Source organism: Ornithodoros turicata, chromosome 3 (genome assembly GCF_037126465.1).
Source record: "Ornithodoros turicata isolate Travis chromosome 3, ASM3712646v1, whole genome shotgun sequence".
NCBI lineage: Eukaryota > Metazoa > Arthropoda > Arachnida > Ixodida > Argasidae > Ornithodoros > Ornithodoros turicata.
The window spans coordinates 67,795,166-67,814,697 of NC_088203.1; the positions used below are offsets into that span (position 1 = coordinate 67,795,166).

General features: G+C 44.1%; 1 protein-coding gene and 1 long non-coding RNA gene across 2 annotated transcripts in view; one reads left to right on the plus strand and one right to left on the minus strand.

The window, feature by feature from the left end:
* Window positions 1-1,261: 1,261 nt before the first annotated feature.
* LOC135388572 (uncharacterized) lies at window positions 1,262-6,663 on the plus strand. Its single transcript, XR_010421467.1, has 2 exons — window positions 1,262-2,209; window positions 3,007-6,663. It is a non-coding gene; the product is annotated as an uncharacterized LOC135388572 (long non-coding RNA).
* LOC135388571 (nucleolar pre-ribosomal-associated protein 1-like) overlaps window positions 5,537-19,532 on the minus strand; it is a 179,082-nt gene continuing 165,086 nt past the window's right edge. Inside the window, exons 33-35 of the mRNA XM_064618192.1 lie at window positions 13,002-13,337; window positions 8,365-8,945; window positions 5,537-5,691 (exon numbers count right to left, since the gene is read on the minus strand). Of these exons, the coding sequence (XP_064474262.1) occupies window positions 5,573-5,691; window positions 8,365-8,945; window positions 13,002-13,337 (1,036 nt within the window). The 3' untranslated portion in view covers window positions 5,537-5,572. The remainder of the gene's footprint in view (window positions 5,692-8,364; window positions 8,946-13,001; window positions 13,338-19,532) is intronic.

A 19,532-nucleotide genomic window follows, 5' to 3' on the forward strand; every position in this document is an offset into this window, starting at 1 on the left:
GGCAACGCTCAAGTAACATGTTATGACAGAACAATAAATAATTTATAATTAACCATTTAAATAGGAAATTAAACAAAGTACATAATTTGCCACTTGTGCAACATCTAGTTCGCCTTATCCACTTCTGCACTCTTCATTCTTGCAGTGCTTTTGTTGAAGTCGTGCTGGCACAATTACAGGTTGAATGATGTAAGTTGAAAAATGTATGCACAAAAGTATGGTGGTGATATGTGTGACCACATTATCGTGCATTGCTTTACTGGGTTACTATTCCAGAGCAGTCAAAATCCATGACGAAAACCCGAAACTGGAAAAACAGACGACACAACACAAAGTCTCAATAATCTCAATAAGTCTCAAAATCCACTTCTGGTCAGATAAACAGTCTCAAACGCAAGCTTGGAAGCCTTCTGACACGCAATTCCTAACTCTGTTTACAAACTACAGTGCAGATTTGGAAATTATAATCTGTTGTGCAGCTTCCTGCATAGAACATTTTATATGTTGATAAGAAATGGATAAGTTATGTGCATTGGCAAACCATGAATATTTTTACGCAGTATTCTAACTGGCAATAGCACTGGTGCTTATTGCTGGCATTTCTGTGGAGAAGAGTACGAGACACAAAACTTGTGGATTGTTTCTTGTGTCTTACACATGATGCAAGGCTTCAACAAACCTGACCACTTGCTTTACATTTCACTTTTTTGTATGTGCACGTTGTACTGCATTGCAAATTATATGACTACTCACTGCTCGTGCATATGGCTGGAGTGCTTTCAGGGAAAGCAAGATCAGAAGACATCACCAGAATGCCAATTTAGGGTCATTCTAATTTAAATATTTGGGCCTTTCTAGCAAATTTGAGTGCGGATAATTTTTTCTGAACCCCCGGGATGCTCACTTTGCACCTGCTAAGTGTAAAGTAATTGTATTTGAGCTAAAAGCTTCACCAATTAACTGCTGATAACTAAAAGTGTGCTGAGCTTTAAAGCAGGGTGTCGAACCGAACCCGAACCGAAAACCGTACCCGAACCGTTATTTTTGCCGGAACCGAACCCGAACCCGAACCGAAATTTTCATGACACTGTTGAACCCGAACCGGAGCAGAACCGTAAAAAATAATAGCGGTAACCGGTTCGCAACAAAACGGTTCGGACATAAAAGAAGTCAGCATAAGAGTTCCTCTCTATCCCCGAACGAAGACACATTGGTATCATCATCACGCGCCTATATCATAAATTTCAGAAATGTTCACCTAGCAGTCAGACGACGACGTATAGTAAGTATACTTTCAGCGTCTTTTTAATATGTTGAAGCGCAGTTGTCCTTGTGAGTGCCGCGGCTAGCGCCCCACGCACGCGGTGCGGCGTCTACTCTTCAGAGACCAGGTGCCACGCGGACGAATGAAACACGAATGGAGTAGGCCAGTTATATAGCTCTACAGGACGAATATGTGATCAAATAAGCGCCCAAGATTTCCCTTTACACGTGAGCAGCACAAATTAAACAAGTCAGAAACATGAGAAGTGGAGAAGGAGCGTACGCAGAACGGTGCCTGTTTGATTGGTCGTGCTTTGAAAAGTAAATGTGGTTCTGCTTATTGGTAGCGCAGTTGTGTCGTCGTGACACATTGCCGTTGTGTTGTGGATTAACAAGTACACTGCTGTGAGCTCGGACAGAGTAAGGCTTGCAGGCTTATTTTCGACATGCTTCCCCAGGCGGAAATTTGAACTGGAATCCCAAGTGGATCCACTTGACTACCGAAGCGGTTTGAAGTGGACTGAACTGGTCCCACTTCAGAGTCAAGTGTTTCCAGTAGGGAACCACTAAGCATGCTTAGTGGTTCCCAACTGGTTCCTTTCCAGCCCCAAGTGGATACCACGTAGGAGTGAAGTGGTTCCATTTTGCCAGCAAGTAGACTTGACAATGTCCACTTTAATCCAATATGGTTACACTTTGGTGATAAAGCGAAAACTAAAGTGGGTTAGACGGGCCCACTGAAACCACTTTGACAACAACAATCTTGGAGAAAGTGGGAGCATCACTGTCTGGTGGCATCGCCATCGCTAGCGACAGAGTCAAAAGGAGACCATCCAATCCGATCCAATCCCTGTCGTTCAGTTGAACCGTTGTGTTTTGCGGGAGTGAACGGGAACGCTACATTGAATTTTATGGACTACTGGATCCGATCACAAGTAATTACAAGGTAAGGAGACTACTTTTGTTGTTGTGGCAATCAACATGCATTTTGTAGACCTGGTAAGGCCATTTCATTCGAGCTTGAGAGTGAGTAGAACGTTGTTGTGTTGTGTGGTAATGACAAGATCTAGACCGCAAAGACTACATAATCCAAGGTGCGTATTGAAACGAATATGTTGCGATATAAACCTGATGAAAAGGTGAATGAAGGATAACATGCATGCTTTACTATCGGCAGTTTAATGATGCGAGCCGCCACTTTCGATCATCGATAAGGAGTGCAGGCTTTTACTGGACCTAGTTAGCTTTGCGAGTTTTGTATTAGTCTTGGTTATGTGCTTTGAATCTGTGGTATTACAGCTGTTTTATTGTAGTGCACTTTTTTTTTTTTTCATCTGCATTGCTTCCCGTCCCTGTTTATCAACAGATTTTATCGCGTATATTTTTGTGCGTCGGTTCATCCCGAATTCCTTGTAACAAACAGAGATAAGTCATGGTTGGATAGGAGCGCAACCTTTTATGTTCACTTTTGGTGATTAAACTGTTAGCAGTCCAGCGTGCGTGTTGTCCTCGTTCATGTCTTTTCATCGCTTGTTTATATCTCTAATACCATGTACGAACTTCATATATCATTCTGTAAAATAAGCTACATTGTCCCTGATAATGTAACAATCAACCAAAGTAATGCCAGTTTTGAATTTTATAGTGGGCTGAGATGAGTGAATGGCCTTTTGCATAAATGCTAGGTTAGCGAGCATTGAGTTGTGAATAAATATTCTTTAACTGCCCTTTTTACCTCGACAGGAAGCCTAAGGTACTCTGGGCTGGCCTGAACAAGAAAATGGTTGCCAAAAGGAAGACAGATGTCTCGAGAGCAGTTAACCAGATGTGTGAGCTTCATTATTTGGTGTGCCAAGTTTGTTAAACTTTGTAATGTTTCAAGTTTTGCTGCATTCTTGTTTCCTTTGACACCATAAGTTCCTCCTCTGTTGGCAACAAATAAAAGTGTGCCCTGTGTTGGCATGCAATGCCCATTACTAAGGATAGGTGAAAATTTTGTCCAAAGCTCGTAGACTCAAAACTTACACTTCAAACTTTACTGCAATTGAAGTAAATTGAATGCGAGACTTCGCAAGGATTTGAGAAAAATTAGGTGAGCATCATACGGATACCGAGCACGAACCGCCCCTCGATACCGAATACAATGCTCGCATTCATTTTGCACGTGTAATTAGTTTCTAAATTATGACAATTGCAAACCGAAACAGAAATGCGAAGAGCAGAAAACAGAGCTCCATACTACGGCGGTTCGTCCGGAGGAGGATACCGTGACGTCACCCAGCATTGTTGTCTACTTCAAAACTTGCATTCTCCCTTGCCAGATGATGTCAGCAGCGTGTTGCTTTCAGTGCCCTCTCGCTTAACAGAGGCGAAGCACTTGCTTCATAATAAATTTGTTTGAATAAAATCTGTGTATGTCATACACATGTTCCTGACATCCCAAACGTTATGGCTATACCATAATCTTTGTGGTGATTTTGTTGTGGAATCCTACTTTCAAAATAAATGTCTATCCAACAAAATATAGATGTGCACACAGCAATTGATACACTTTTATAGGTTGCCACCATGTACTCTTTGCTTGAAAGATTTGTGGTGACATGTCGTGTTATTTTGATGGACATTTTTTATAGCTTCACGCACAAACTGTATTGCGCACTATACTCATATTCAAGTTAAGAAGAGAAAGGAAATCTAGTCCGTCAGCTCTCCAAATATGAGTGCGCCACGGATAGAAACGCTGGACACAGTGAGGTCACGCTCCCTGCTTGCGCCAGATAATATAATCCATCATACTCGCTACACTGCAGTGTTTCTCCTGGCACACTATTGCTTTTCATTATCTCCAACGGTGTATGTTGTTGACAGACTAGATTCCCTTTCCTTCTTATGTTGAACACTGCTGTAGAGTGTGGAGGGAGACAGTTCTTTTCTACTTTTTTATGTGTCATTCTTGGTGAGATTAAGCCCTTGGAATACATGTACCCGTCGGGCTCTGACATCAGAGCTCCGGTCACTGCTGTCTTTTAGCATGTGACTTCTCTCACGCTTCCTCATTGGCAGAAATGCTTACCGTGAGTCATTTGCAACTGGGACCTGTCCGAATAGCGAACATCTGTCAGGTACATGGTACCATGGCAGCTCTGCCTGTTGGCTTTTGTGTGAACTACCGCCTTTTAAATTAGAGCGTAGTAGTGAATATCAAAACTTCACAAGCTTCAATATTCTTGATGTCATTTTTCTGTGTCTATTGCTCCCTTTGCTGTGAAACTTGGAATACTGGATGACATCAGTGCAAATAAGTGAATAAGTGCATTTGACATTTTTCCGTGACAGCTTGAAATGAATTGTTGCAGTTCATTTAGTATCTGTTTCTGTCTTTGTACTCCAGTGCTGTTTTACATTGCTTCAAAACCAGCTGAGAGTGTAAAAAGGAGAAATAAAAGTGCAATGCAGTTAAATAGGCGTCTGTGGCTGACTGTAAGTGGGCTACGGAAGTGGAACCACCTGCAAGTGGTTCCCCCAAGTGGAACCACTTGCAAGTGGTTCCCCAGAGTGGGAAAGGTTTCATAAACCACTTGCAAGTGGTTTCTCAAAGTGGAACCACTTGCAAGTGGTTTTCCCTAAAGTGGATATTCCCAAAGTGGTTCTCCAAAGTGGGAAAGGTTTCATAAACCACTTGCAAGTGGTTCCACTTGCAGAAAATTTCCGCCTGGGTCAGTACGGTTTCAGATCGATTCACGCTGCGAAGGCAGTGTGCCGGCAAGTACTGTCGTCTATGTTACGCTGTCCATCTTATTAGGCTTCCTTTAAGTGTATCTTGCTGGCACTGTGCGTGTGAAAAAAGATATTTTGGGAACAGAAAGTAGCAGGACTACACCGCTTCAACAGCGTGAACTCTAGTTGCAATAAGTGTTCATCCATTTCTCATTTCTCTCACTAAAGGGCTACCTCACCGCTAGAGACGTCAATGCAGACAACAGCAGTAAGCTATTAGCCACGCATTTCCTGATAAAAACAGTTTTATGGAACATATATAACGGAAGCGTTGAACCGGTTCGCGGACCGGTTCGGGGCTGCGAACCGGTTTGCGAACCGGTTCGATTTCTGGCCTGGCCGAACCGGAACTGAACCGGAACGAAATCAAAACAACGCGAACCCGAACCCGAACCGAACCCGTATTTTTTGCGGTTCGACACCCTGCTTTAAAGCAACAAAACTGAAAATGAATGGAAAATTATACCCCAGAAAGCCAACAAAGAACAGTGCAGTATAAAGTATGTACCAATATTTTATTCTCTGCAAGTAATTATATTGCTTGTTCCACATTTACACAGGTATTTACATACATGCCAAATAAGTGTGGCTTGGCTTTCTTCAGCAGCAGCTCTTGTAACAGCACTGTGGTAGCTAAGGCCCTCTGTTTATCTAGAAAAATAAATGTGAAAGAATACTCGATCAGGTGTACACTTCAAAAGAGCATTGCAGTCCCCTTCCATCTGTTTTGCCACTCTGTGTATTGTTTACTTTTCAGACTTTACGTGTAACTCAAATTAGCACAGTCATGAGACATTATTTGGCAAAATTTTTTAATTGGTCATTTCTAATAGGTGACTTGATGAACTAAGCAGGGTTTGGGCAATCCTAAATGTCAATTCCTCTAAACTAATTCACTACTCGGCTGCTAATGTTGAATACAGTCAATGTTATAGGGGTCTTTTCATTCTCAGATTTCTTCATGATATGATGCAGCATTAGCAAATGTAGGCTCTGATGCAAGTCATAGTAGTCATTCTGCCAACGAACACTTCACTAACCTCACGGAAATTTGTAGTGAGGTGCGGCAACAAAATTCGTTCTATAATAAACACATAGGGAAGCAGATTTGGCGTTACAAACGTATGACATGCTTCCGGCCCTGAGTTCCCTCTTCGCAATAGTATGTGGTCACATTACAATATTTTGCAACACTTCACTTGCTTGTCGTTCACACGGTTTTTGAGCCTGCGAAGGAATATTGATATAGCATTCCTACGCGAAACAGCATTTTCCATGCTACAACACTTTGCAGTAAAGAGTGCAATACACCAAGTTTTTGTTGCATTCCAAGATGTGCGTAGTGGTGAGTTATTGTGGTTGAACTAGTACTTTTGCGGCAGTTATACAGTAATTATACTGGAAAACCATTCAATTTCATAACACATGCACAGGGCACATATTTGCAGCCACTAAATTTCACAAAGTATAGATTCTGAAGTTTGTGGCTTGGTTGCCTTACTTTGTGACATGCCTTAAATAGCCATTGTTATATTTAATTAAGGCATATTGCATATGTTTGCGGGGTAAAGCAGTTGAAATGCTTTCTAGCAACCAAGTGTGGAAATACAGTTTCTGATTCTATCACTCTTTTGGAAGTGTGAGTTTTTTCTCGACATTTTTGCATGCCCTTAAAATTCACAAAAGTTGGGGGTGCACAAACAATAAGAGTTCTACATGAAGTACAAAACCTTGTGTGATGACATTCTTCATTTCTCTGCGTAATTACGTTCAATGCAACTACTGGCATTTAAGAGGGTTTGTGGCATTTTGGCCCAACTGTACACTTACTGGGCTAATTATCTTGATTTCAAAATCTGATGTCAGGCAGCAGCATGTTACACAGATGAGGCTGTAATTACTTCTGAATAGCCACAGGTCACGTGTGAAACATAAATAAATTGGTGTCCTGCCTCAGCTCCGCCATGAACGCCCTTTAGCTTCTTTGCTGGAGTGTGTATGTCTCGCCTGGGGAAGTAGTGCTGCCAAAATTTTGAACTTAGGACACCCTTTTTGTTCCTGGGCTGCAGGCATTATTCAGGTCTGAACTTTTTAAAGGCAACCTTCCAGACATCAAATCAAAATTCCCCGCCGGCACTGCTAAAGTACATGTAGGAGGGGCGCTGTCCCTTACTCGGGCGAAGGACACGCAATTAACTTGGGCTAACATTCTTTTAAACTAAACACAGTACTGCCTGTGTTGGTCCCGCAGCACTTGCAATTTTGTAAAGCAGGCTTCACCTCGTGCAGGGAAGCATCAGCTGAAGCCCACTTTTGGTTTTGGTGTTGTTCACACTTTGGAATAGTCGAATGTACAGAAAATCGAACATTGGATATTCAATTCATGAATCGAATACTTCGAGCGATTGATATTGGATTCGAATATTCACACACGCCTACTTTGCTGTGCCTTCTTTTTTCCCCTATACTTGCTACTACATAACATGTTTGTTATTATGACGTTAATGCCACACTCAATCATATTAGTCTTATATGTTAAATCGTGATGAACGTGATTCCCTTGCCACAGTTTGTACGGATAATGTGAGAAACTTCACAAGGGCATTCGAGCACGCACGTGGATGTTTTAGGGTAATATCTCTTGACTTAGAACTGGCTCTGTGCACGCTACTGCTACGGGAAATATAAATATAAAAATATTAAGGCAAAGTAACTGTTACAACTCGATACTGTAAGCAATATCCAGTGACGACAGTTCAATAGGTGAACACATTTATACAGAATGGACTGTTTAGGAATATATTAGGAATTTAGAGATATTTGAAGCGATAGTATTGGTTTGAAAACAAGTTACTGTGAAGGTATACTCCCAAAATTCAAGGACCCCTAAGGGCTTATCTTTCAGGTTCAAGAGTTTTTAAGGGCTTTGAGGCCCTGTGCAAACCCTGCTTCACACACCTCTGTTAAATTTGATTGCAAAAGTTTTGAAACCTGCAATCTTCCAATGGAAAGTTGATGATCTTGCACTGGTAACAGAAGAATAGGGTACCAACAACAAAAAGTCATTGTTATGGTGTTCTGTCCACTTGTTAGTGTAGCAAATATTATTCATGTGATTCATATTTATGCACACAGTTGTTCTGAAGATCTTTCGCTTTTCAAACTCTAGCTCATGTTAGGCTATCAAGGAAGAGCCCCGCATATTAAGATTGGTATGTCTGATAGGCTCAAGAATAAAGCTCTGAAGACCAAAACTGGAATAAAATGGGAAGAATCATAAGCACAGAGGCAGACATATGAAGAGAGCAACCCTTTGCATATTACCTGTGAGTGACTTTTTCTTCAGCGATCGCATGGCTTTCTGGTACTTTGGCTTCAGTTCCTCATTCAAAGTTTCTTCGACTGCTTGATTCAACAACACGTGCAGAACAGCTATAATGCTCGCATCCTTCTCAGAAGCACAGCCACCACCACAACAGAGCACATCTCTAGCCATATCCACAATCCTGTTAAGGCGCTTGCAATCTGAGACAAGTGCATGGGCAAAATTGTCACTTTTTAGCCACAAGGACACCCACTTCAACACACCGTCGCTGGTTCCTTGTTTACTGTACTCCAGTGCCACATCCAATGTCCGTATCCACAAATCTTGAGAGCCAGCACACACAGGCAGCCAGTGCTCACACACTTGTATAATGCCTTCTACCAGAGGGTTTAGCCTCTCAGACTTGTCACATTTGGAAAAGTGTTCCCAGATCTCCAGTATGCTCAAGATTAGTTGTGTGCCTGGTCGGAAGACGTCCTCTGTTGCAGATAGACCCATGGAATTTCTGGTGTGAATGTATGTGAAGGCATCACCCATGTCTTGTATGTAGTGGGTCACTGTCGTGAGGTCTGAGCAGTTCCTGAAAATTAGAAAACAAAGTTAAGGAGCTTTCTAATAACTAAGGCCCCTGGTTTTCTACTGTGGGAAACTCAAAATTCTGCATCACCGACTTGCAAATTCCGCGATTTTGTGCGCCAAGGTGTTAACGGCTGCTTGAAACGGAACACACTTCATTTTCTTGGATAATATGGAAACAAAAAAATATTTTATAAATTTACAGATTCAAAGCACTGTTATGGCACAGCATTACATGATATCTTGTGTTCTCCTCTGACAGCTACGTCATCTCTCACCTACAATCATTTTATACCAGCTGAAAGATCTTTCAGCATCTACAGAGTTTATAGCACACTCATTCCGTTCCAAAACCCAATAACTGTATTTACTTGCACAATTTGCACACTTTTTCTCCAAAACAAGTCTGAAAAGTTGGGGGTGCTCAAATCAGGGTGTCGAACTGCAAAAAATATGGGTTTGAGTTGCTTGGATTTCGTTCCAGTTCAGTTCCAGCTTGGCAGTGCAAAACTGGTTCGCAGCCCTGAACCGGTTCACGAACCAGTTCAATGCTTCCGTTTTATATCTCCCATAAGACTGCTTTTATCAAGAAACGCATGGCTAATAGCTTATTGCTGTTGTCTGCATTGACGTTTTTCGTGGCCAGGTACTCCGTTTAGCAAGAAGGAGAAGTGGATGAACACTTGCAAAAAGCGTTCACACTGATCAAGCGGTGTAGTCCTGCTACTATCTGTTCTCTAATTAGCTTTTTTTCACACGAACAGCGCCAGCAAGATACACTTAAAGGAAGCCAAATGTGATAGACAGCATTTTACATAGACGACGATACTGAGCCGGCACACTGCATTCTCCATGTGAATCTATGTGAAACCATACTGAAGCATGTCGAAAATAAGTTTGCCAGCCTTGCTCTGTTCGAGCTCATAGCAGTGTACCAGTTAATCCACAACACAAAGGCAATGTGTCACAACACAACTGCACTACCAATAAGCAAGACTATATTTATTTTTCAAACCACCACCAATCATACAGGCATTGTTGTGTGTATGCTCCTTCTCCACTTCTCGTGTTTCTGGCTTGTTGAATATTGACTCACGTGTAAAGAGAAATGTTGGGCGTATTCGTCCTATAGAGCTACACAACTGGTCTACTCCGATGGTGATGGTGATGAAGAAAAAAATGGGGATGTGAGTTTTGACGAAGTCAAACTGGCTACCCCAGTACGTTACTCGGTGGACGATGGCAGGCCACTCCCCTTTCAGAAAATAGACCAGCTGCTACCAGAGGACGGCCACGTCGTCTGCTTGGAAACCCAGCGTTTGACAAGCATACGCATGGCACCTCATCTATGAAGAGCAGACACCGCAGCGCGTGCGTGGGGTTCTATCCGCAGTGCTCACAAGGACAACTGCCCTTCAATGTGTTAAAAGGACGCAGAAAGCATACTTACTATACGTCCTCGTTTGACTGATAGGTGAAAATTTGCTAAATCCATTTTATGGAGACCAATGTGTCCTTGTTTGGGGATTGAGACACTTGAACTCTTATGCTGACTTTTTATGTCCGAACCGTTTTGTTGCGAATCGGTTACCAATATTGTTCTTTCCAGTTCTGTTCTGGTTCGGGTTGAACAGTGTCATGAAAATTTCGGTTTGGGTTCGGGTTCTGTTCAACACCCTGTCACAAATGGACCTTTTTCACAATGCTCCTGCACATGCTCTGTGTCCCTGACAGTGCCGAAGGGGATTCCCTAGACATTCAACATATGGTGCCAATATGGCAGCTGCTGTGCTTTGGTGCGCGCCGATCATGTTTCGCTGGACACTCCCCTTTCCACCCAACGTCACTCCTCCTCCTCCTCTGTATTCGTCCGAGCATCTCACTTTCGTTTCGTTTTTCGCGCCATGATGGCTGAACAACGCACATGGAAGTCCCTGACTCTGGAGCAGAAGGTGGCACTTATCAAAGGCCTGGTAGCAAGTTCATCAAGCCATTAGCATGAACTGTTTCATTTATGCGGGTTTCTTGTCTTCCATCACCGTACCGGAGCCAGCAGACTAGTTCAGTGGCTGTGATGAATTGTGCAACGAGGTGATGCACCTCGCATGTTTTGGGGAGAGCGACTTAGAGGACTTGTACATCGAGGACTATGCGCTTTACGACGATGTTCCAGTAGCGGTGAACTGAGTGATACAGAAATCGTCGAGAGTGCCCGCGGTAGTGACGGCCCGGAGGAGCGTCTCATGCGTTGCATTGAAGTGCTTGAAGATGCTTTCTTGTTCACAGACGCGAATGCCAAGCAGATAGCTATTACAGAGTTATTCAGTCTCAGATGATGTTAAAAAATAAATGCTTCGGAATTGTTTACGAGCCCTATTGCTGTAGGAACGCTTTTTTTTTTTTTTACGTTTCATAACATAGCGCATTGTGGTAACATCGTGGCAACGTAATTTTCGCTGCTCGCTTAACTCGAAACCCCGCTTATCTCGAAATTTTTTCCAGTTTTTACGACTTCCAGTTATCGGGGGTTTACTGTACCTAAATACTGCACAGCCGCCGACAGTCGGGTGGCAAAATGTCAAGACGTTGCTGGAAGACACCGCTAATCGCACCTGACAACCGAAAGCATGCTATGTCTGTTAACTTTGTCACATTCTGCTGTAAGAGTTGTCATAGCTGGAGCTTGAAATTTTAGGGTTTACCCAATTCTTCCCCGAATTTGCACCTCGAATGGAAGGTTGACGCTTTAGGGTGAAACTCGATTTTTACCCGGCAAATTGCTCTCACTGGGATGTCTGTAGGAATGCACCAACTTACTTGTTTGGCAGCAAATGCAGTTACATCACTGTTTGCACCAAACCACTACAGTTAGTTTGAGTAACTGGGCCCGATTTCTCCCGGAATTTAGCACACTGGAAGTTTTTCACCCAAATTCGCAAGAATTTAGTGCACATGTACCCGATTTTTACCCCCCATGCAATGTACATATTGTCTAAGGCATTATTAAATGGAAATAACAACATGCTGCAGAATGAAAGATAAGGGGAGCTATTCAGTATTTCAGACAACTGGATACAGAGAATATTGTACAGTAAATCTCGGTTATAACAGCCCCACTTATAACGAATCTTCGGTTATAACGAATGCCTCACGAACGACCGTCAAAATTTGTATTGAGTCTATGGAAATTGCCCCCGCCTATTATGAACGAATTGCCGGGGAGCCTTCGGTTACTGCGACCGAAAGAGCTCCCTCAACCACTGGAGAAGGCGAGCGCGCGACGTCAGACGCCCGCGGGTTTGTCAGGCGCCGCTTGCACGTGACCTCGCTTTGCAGCCAATGCGCTGTCACCATCAGCGCGCGCTGCACGTGCACCCGTTTGGCCGATGATTAAGGCGTCATGGATGCAGGTGAAGCGGGAAACTTTGCGAAACTGCTTCAGAAAAGCTGAATTTGTTCATCAGGCACTGGCTACAGACGCCGATCGTGAGGTGGACTTTGGTGTGCGTGATACCGACACAGAACTTTGGGACAGAGCAACGGCTGCGAATCTGACTGACGGCTGTCAGTCTTTCGAGGAGTTCGCGACAGCAGATGACGATGCACAGGCCGTCGCGGACTTCAGTGATTCGGACATCATTGCCGACGTGCGCCCGCCGCCAAACGAACTTTCCAATGACGATGATGATGACACAGTGTCTTCCCCTCCTTACATTTTAACTACAGCGGAGGCACTCAAGTACGTTGCTTCGCTCCGCGATTTTGTGTACGCGAAGGCGCTCGCCGCGGCCCACCTGGACCACCTTGATGACTTAGAAAACGCCGTGATCTCCGCAACTGTGTATAAACAGGCGCCATTAACGATGTATTTTCAATGAACGGCATACATGACTCATGTTTCTTACACTGCTGGCCTTTTGGATCAAATTTTTTGTCCATTCCATTTATAGCGAACTTCGGATATAATGAACGGGTTGCGCGCGACCGTCGAGTTCGTTATAACCGAGATTTACTGTATTGTAGATTGTTCTTGTGTGTAACTTGGAGAAAGGATACCCACCTGACATACTTGCACATGTCACAGAGTGCCAGGAGAAATTCAAAGGGGAAGTGCTCATAGAACCTCCGCTTGGGAGGAACCTTCACAACATCAGCAGAAGGGTTGCTGTAAGCTGCTGGTACAGTATGTAGAAAAGATGTATCCTCTACATCATGTCCTCTAAGAACGTCAGTCTTCACTTGGTGCTCTGGAGCCAACAGAGAAATGGCTTCATGCTCCTTTTTCAGGGCAGCAACCATCTTGTCCATGTATGTGAGTATTTCAGCAGAACTTGACCACCAGACTTGATGAACAACGTCAAAGAGAAGCTTGCTCAGGACGGCATCATCCGAACTCCTAAGTTGGAAAAAGAGAAGAAATTGTAAAATAAAGTAACAAGTAGAGGTGTGCAAATATTGAAGTTTTCCAATACTACAAATCAAATACCAATAGATATTTGCAAAATCTAGGGCTGTGCAAATAGTAAAAATGTCAAACACAAATCTTATACAAATTCTGCAAATATTTGACTTGGAATATAGAATCGAATAATGACTTCAAGCAACCCTGTTTACTGCAATGTGCACATACAGCACATAGAACCACATTTTCATAATCACAGAAATACGTAGGGAAGCACCAACACTGAAAGAATGAGGACAAGGTTGCCACTCCCATAAAACGATTTACCGTATTTTCACGCGTATTAGCCGCGGCGTATGCACGTTTTTTTTTCCGTGGACGCTCTGCGGCTTATCCGATGGCTATTTTTCCCTGGTATTTTCCCCATACCCCGGGTCGAACGAAAGGGCCGACAGTGCCTCATGTTTTTCGGAGCAGGACCGCCCGGCCAGTGCACGAACAATACCGAACAGGGGTGGGTCCACATTCGAGTGGACTGACCTTCCGAATACATTCCCCACGCAGCTTTAACAAAAGAGGTGACAGTGATTAATGTCTCCTGGAACACCACTAACTCGTCCATCCACGAAAAACACGCAACAAGGGCACAATCCGATCTTAGTAGAACACTAGAACTGACTTCCTTTGTTATACATTATGCAGACACCCGAATGTGGACCACAGGGTTTATGGCCTTCCCTACGGTCTCCTTTGTCGGCAGACCCACAGGAAGGGTTCAATGCAGCTGACATCGGGATAAAACGTGGTCAGCTAAGCGTCAGTTGTCATTTGACCAGCAGCATTCGTGGACACGGGCACGGCAGTTAGAGGTGAGGCATGGCTCCAACGCGGAGGCACAGCTACGACAGCGGCTTCAAACTAAAAGTCGTCGACGTCGCGGACCAGTACGGGAATAGGGCAGCTGGCATGGAGTAGGGCGTCAACAAGCGTTCTCTATTGATTTTGTTTGTGCATCACTGGTCTAGCGCACAAAGCAGTCGCGTCGTATTACCCGCGGCTTATCTGCAAAAACATTTTCAAAATGTATCTAAAAACGAGTACTGCGGCTTATCTGCGGTGCGGCTAACACGCGTGAAAATACGGTACACTGCTACAGTTTCAGGAATACCCCACCCATTGTAAAGTTCTTCAAGGGCAGACAGTATATATTTGATGACAGAATGTGACTGACTCTAAGAGTCTCAGGGTTTTCACATCATGGGATGACTCTAAGTCTTGTACCACATGTTAGCAGCAACATCTTGAGCTCGATGGTGGATGTAAGAAGCAGGGAAGGGTATCGGTAGTGGTAACGGAAACAGAAACGGTATATTACCGAAATTGGAGATAGTAACGATAACGGAAACGGAAACGCATACCACTGTCCTCCATTACCGGAAACAAACGGAAACGAAAATTATCGTCCAGTATTGAATTCCGGTAATGGCTATTACTGTTGTGCGATGACATTTCAGTGACATTTCATTTTATTTTTGTATTTTGATGACTCCATTCCCTGTAATGCTCTACATACTACTCGGCAGCATGGAAACAAAGCCCAATATTGGATACCGAGGATGCATCACCCGCTGACCTACTCGTGACATTACCTACCCACATGACATCAAGACATAAGACTTACACAACATATACTCCACGCACTCTACTCCACCATAGCACAGGGATGACAGCATATGACTTTTTATTGTTATTTTTTACTTTCTTCATGTGGCTATGGCAGTATTGTTTACTATACTGAGAGCGTTCGCCTATGAATGTGGCATTGGATGAAAGTTACGCCTAACTTGGGTTGCTGGACTCAGAGTGACTGAAGACAGAAGACTGACTGAAGACATGTTCCTACACTTCTTTAAAAATCCTGCAAGATGTGCACATCCCAACGATGTAAAATTACTTGTGTAGCGTGTACGCGTGACATCAAAGCAGCACTTGGGCAAAAATGGGTGCTGACAGAGCAAGACTGGCTGTCCTCCCGCAGCCGTATCATTACCGGAAACGGCAACGGAAACGTAACGGAAACGAAATTAAAAGCTGGTACCAGAGACGGATAATGGAAACGAAAATATAGCAGTAACGAAAATGGAAACGGTAACGAAAATACGTCCGTTATCCTTCCCTGGTAAGAAGGTAGCAGGTCAGATAAAAAAAACTATGGCTTGGTCACGACGTCCATATCACCCGTAATGCTATCGTGTTGGTCCCGTCAGATTAACCTGCCCTCTTACGTGGCGGCAGGTAGTAGAAATGCGTCACATGTCTAAAAAATGATGTCGATGCACCGCTGCTCTCATTAGAGCCATGAACCTCCAGCTTCCATGATGCTAAAAAGACTTACATTGAGCACTATCGTTCCAGCTATCTCTCATGTCAAAGTGTTGTCAAAATCATTGTCAGTCCAACGAAAGGAGGTCGCAAACCCAGCCCACAGAGTGATAGTAAAAAGAGCGACAGTTGCTGAAATTGGGAAAAGGAAGGCATGATCCCAGCGGAAGCCGGATGTCATAAGCCATGCCTAAGGCCCTTCTTTTTCTGCTGCGGCAAATCCTGAATTCCGCAGCAGGGAACTATGAATTCTGCATTTTTCTGCGGTAAAAGGCAAATTGCCCTAATTCAGACAGAAAATGCTCTCTGTTAGCTCTTAGTGTAGTGACTTAGCATAACGAGATACATTGTACTTTCTTCTGAGAGGGAGTGACGTTTGTCACTGACTATCAAGTTGTACTTGCTAAGTGACCTCTCTGCATATACAACGTTTACTGTCACACAGAGGTACTTGACGGTTATGAAGACCAACGCAGGGGTCAGCGTTTGAATTCCACTCCAGAATCCCACAGAGTTGAGGGTTAGAGAGAGGAGTTTGAGAGTTATTCCAGCACACAGGTGGGGCCTTATCTGGTGAGTGCAAAGGCAGTTAATCTCGCCCATAAACTGAGCTAAGCATGCGGTTTCTGCAAGATTCTGTGCAAAACCTCATATTCTGCGACAGACCCACAATTCTGCGAATTTTTGCAGAATCACAGAATTGCAGAAAAGGAAGTGCCTTAGCCATGCCTGTGCTATCTCTTTCTACTATCACTCTGTGGGCTGGGTTTGCCACTTCCTTTCATCGGACTGACAAAGACTGCACTCAGGAAGTCATTAAGCGCTATGCTCTTGGTGCCCTGAAAAGCATGATGTTCGGCTATTTTTTCCTATGGGATAGCTCCCAATCCCATAGCACTGCACTAACTGTTGCATAGGAACTGCACTAACTGTTGTTACAAATGATAGCAAGACACCACAAGACGCACATTGCCTCAAGCCCAACCTGCACAGTGCAATTTTGCTCGCAACTTGCACGCGTCTGCACGACAAAGTTTTCAGGCGCACACAGGAAAGAAGCGCTGAATACGAACGTCGCGAAAAATCTTACGCACAGCCATACAGCATCGTCGAAGATCGCAGTTTTACTGAATGAGGCTGTTCCAAACTATGTGTTACCATCAAGAACAATGGGCTCACGAGTGAGAACACAGTGAAACCGTGCAGTTTCTCACCTACACGACAAATGCAGAAGGCATTGCCAGTGCAAGAAGAGAGCACTTGCTATATTCGTTTTCCTTCTGAGGTGTGCTCATCGGTAAACCATCCTATATTCTGCACAACCCACAATATCCCTGTCAATTATCATGAATTTGAGTCAATTCGGCACGCTCTTCAAATTGGTGGTGTAAAAAAGTGGTCTTTACTTGGCAAATTTCCGAGTTTGGTTCGCAAAAATTTACATAATAAAACTTACGTTACCGACATTCACATCAGGAGGTGGCAAAAACCTAGTAAGAAGAAATGCCGTTGATCGCATGATTCTAGGTGGCGTAGTTTTTTTATTATAATTCAATGACACGTTCTCTGGGACACCCTGTATATGGATTTCTCACATAAAATTTCAGCCATCTATTGCGTGTGTTTCGCTAGTGGAGGCTGATTACCAAAAGCAGATCTGGACAACGCGCATCCTGCCGGACTGGCGAGAAGCTGTCGGGAAATCATTAGTGGACACCGTCACAAGCACGAAACTCACTGCTACAGTGCGTTCCCATTAGGAATGCGTTGCATGGGTTTAGTGCGTAAGGCTCGTGAATTTGGGAAATCTTCAATAAAGACATTAGACTTATTTGACAGCCACAAATATAAAATCATCAAGTCAAATCAAATACAAATGCTGAAAATATTCTATTCGTATTCCAGATCCGTATTCGCACAGCACAAAACGTTGGCCTTCTAATAACAAATCGAATATCAGATCATAGGGTGAAGGTACTAATAGCATATTAACTTGCAACAATTAAGTCGACCGAACACCTTTCCACTCTTTCAGTTTTATTTCTCTGTGCCTGTGCACATCTTCAGCTGGAAGATGCAGGAGTGTTATATTATGGATCCTGTTTGACAGTGCTGCTGTGAACTCCGCTGCGTGCGTTCTGTATTGCCTGAGTTGCTGAAGAGAGCAAGTTGTACATCGCTGCTGTGTGCTTGACGACGCCTCCAACTCCATCACACACATTTTTGCCGTGACCCGGAGCCGAAAAAATCCATCTCTTGGCGGTGGCATTACGACTCATCTCAAAGTACTGGAACCTGTTTTTAAAATGAGCGGTTGCCCCATCGGGAGACGTATACTGTGCTCCCATACAGAGGGCCATGGTCTTCCATGTGCTGTTCGATGGTCGACAAACAAAGGAGGGCTGCCGCGCAATCATGTCGGGTGTCGTCGGATATCACGGCGTAACAGCGAGCTCCAGAGGATGCAGTCACTACGCACGTGAAGAGTGAAATTTGGTTTTTATGCCAATGGTAACTTTTGTAATGTTCCTTCTCGAAGGAATCCAATACTCCAAACTGTGACCTCTTCTTTCTTGTTCGTGACCCCACCCTCTCGTCTTCCTCGTTGGCACCTTACAACTTTGAATCTCTTTCGGCAGAATGATCGTCCAGTTTTCGGAAAAGTCAAAATGAAGCACGACATGGCCAGACCTCACAGCACATTTCTCCCGCTGAATCTTCCTCACATAATCGTGATTAGTACCATGAAAGTACCGACCCAGCGCTGCAAAACAGCGAGGAATTCGCTCACTGATACTGTCCGTCTTAGCAGTCCTCCGCGCTCCCATGTAGCAAACAGGATCTCCTCATCGTCGGGGATACTAAAACTTTCTGGTGTCAGGGCTTCCGAACCGGGACACTGGTCACAGTCTCCTGAGAGGCATGCTTCAGAGTTGATGTCGCAGACGCACATATTGATGATCTCCTGTAACGTCAGCGCTTTCTCGCTGTTGTTTATGGCCGCTGTCGTCATTAATTCAAAGTTTGCGCAATATGTACGCACGGATTCTTCCCTGCAGGGACTTACACTGACCCATATCGGTCGACTTGAGTAGAATTTGCTTAGGCTGAGCTCCACATCAGGATATTTTGTTTTAAATTTCCGATAGAACAGGTCATATAACGTTTTGCTTTAGTCGTCTTCTGTCCCCCTTCCTTTACTTGTACGACGTCTCTTGCTCTTGGGCTCTGAACGAAGCAGTTGAGCTCATCCACAGTGTAGAAGCTCATCGCTGCTAGCAAGTCCTCTTCCTTCAGGTGACCTCTTTCGTAGGGGTCAGGTGTTGCCCACATATGCTTCTCTACAACCAGTCTCTTCGACTTGCGAATCATATACCGTGTTGCTTCTGGAATGACTTGCTGTATGTCCCACTCTGACATGAAGGAAGGAAGCAGGGTGAGAATCTGGCAGCGTACTAGCTGTGACTTGCTTTCTCGTAGGCTGTTCTGATGTTCCGAAGCAGCTCCTCACTCAGCCTATTGCTGGAACTTGACGTCCCAGGAAGCGAAACGTCAAAAGCCCTCTCGATCTGTCGGCGCAGATATGCACAACGCGGCCTCTTTACTGCGGATCTTTGGTATCAGGGTACAAAAGAGCACCTGCTCCTTTCTCACGAGAGCATTGTGATGACATCCGACGCAATGGCTCTGAGTATACAGATGCACTGGGATTACCAGTCTCGTTTTTCTCACCAAGAACAAGGGAAGATTGCTCCGTGGTCCTCTTCATGGGCCTGTCCTTAGGATTGCAAACGGTAATCGCTCGTT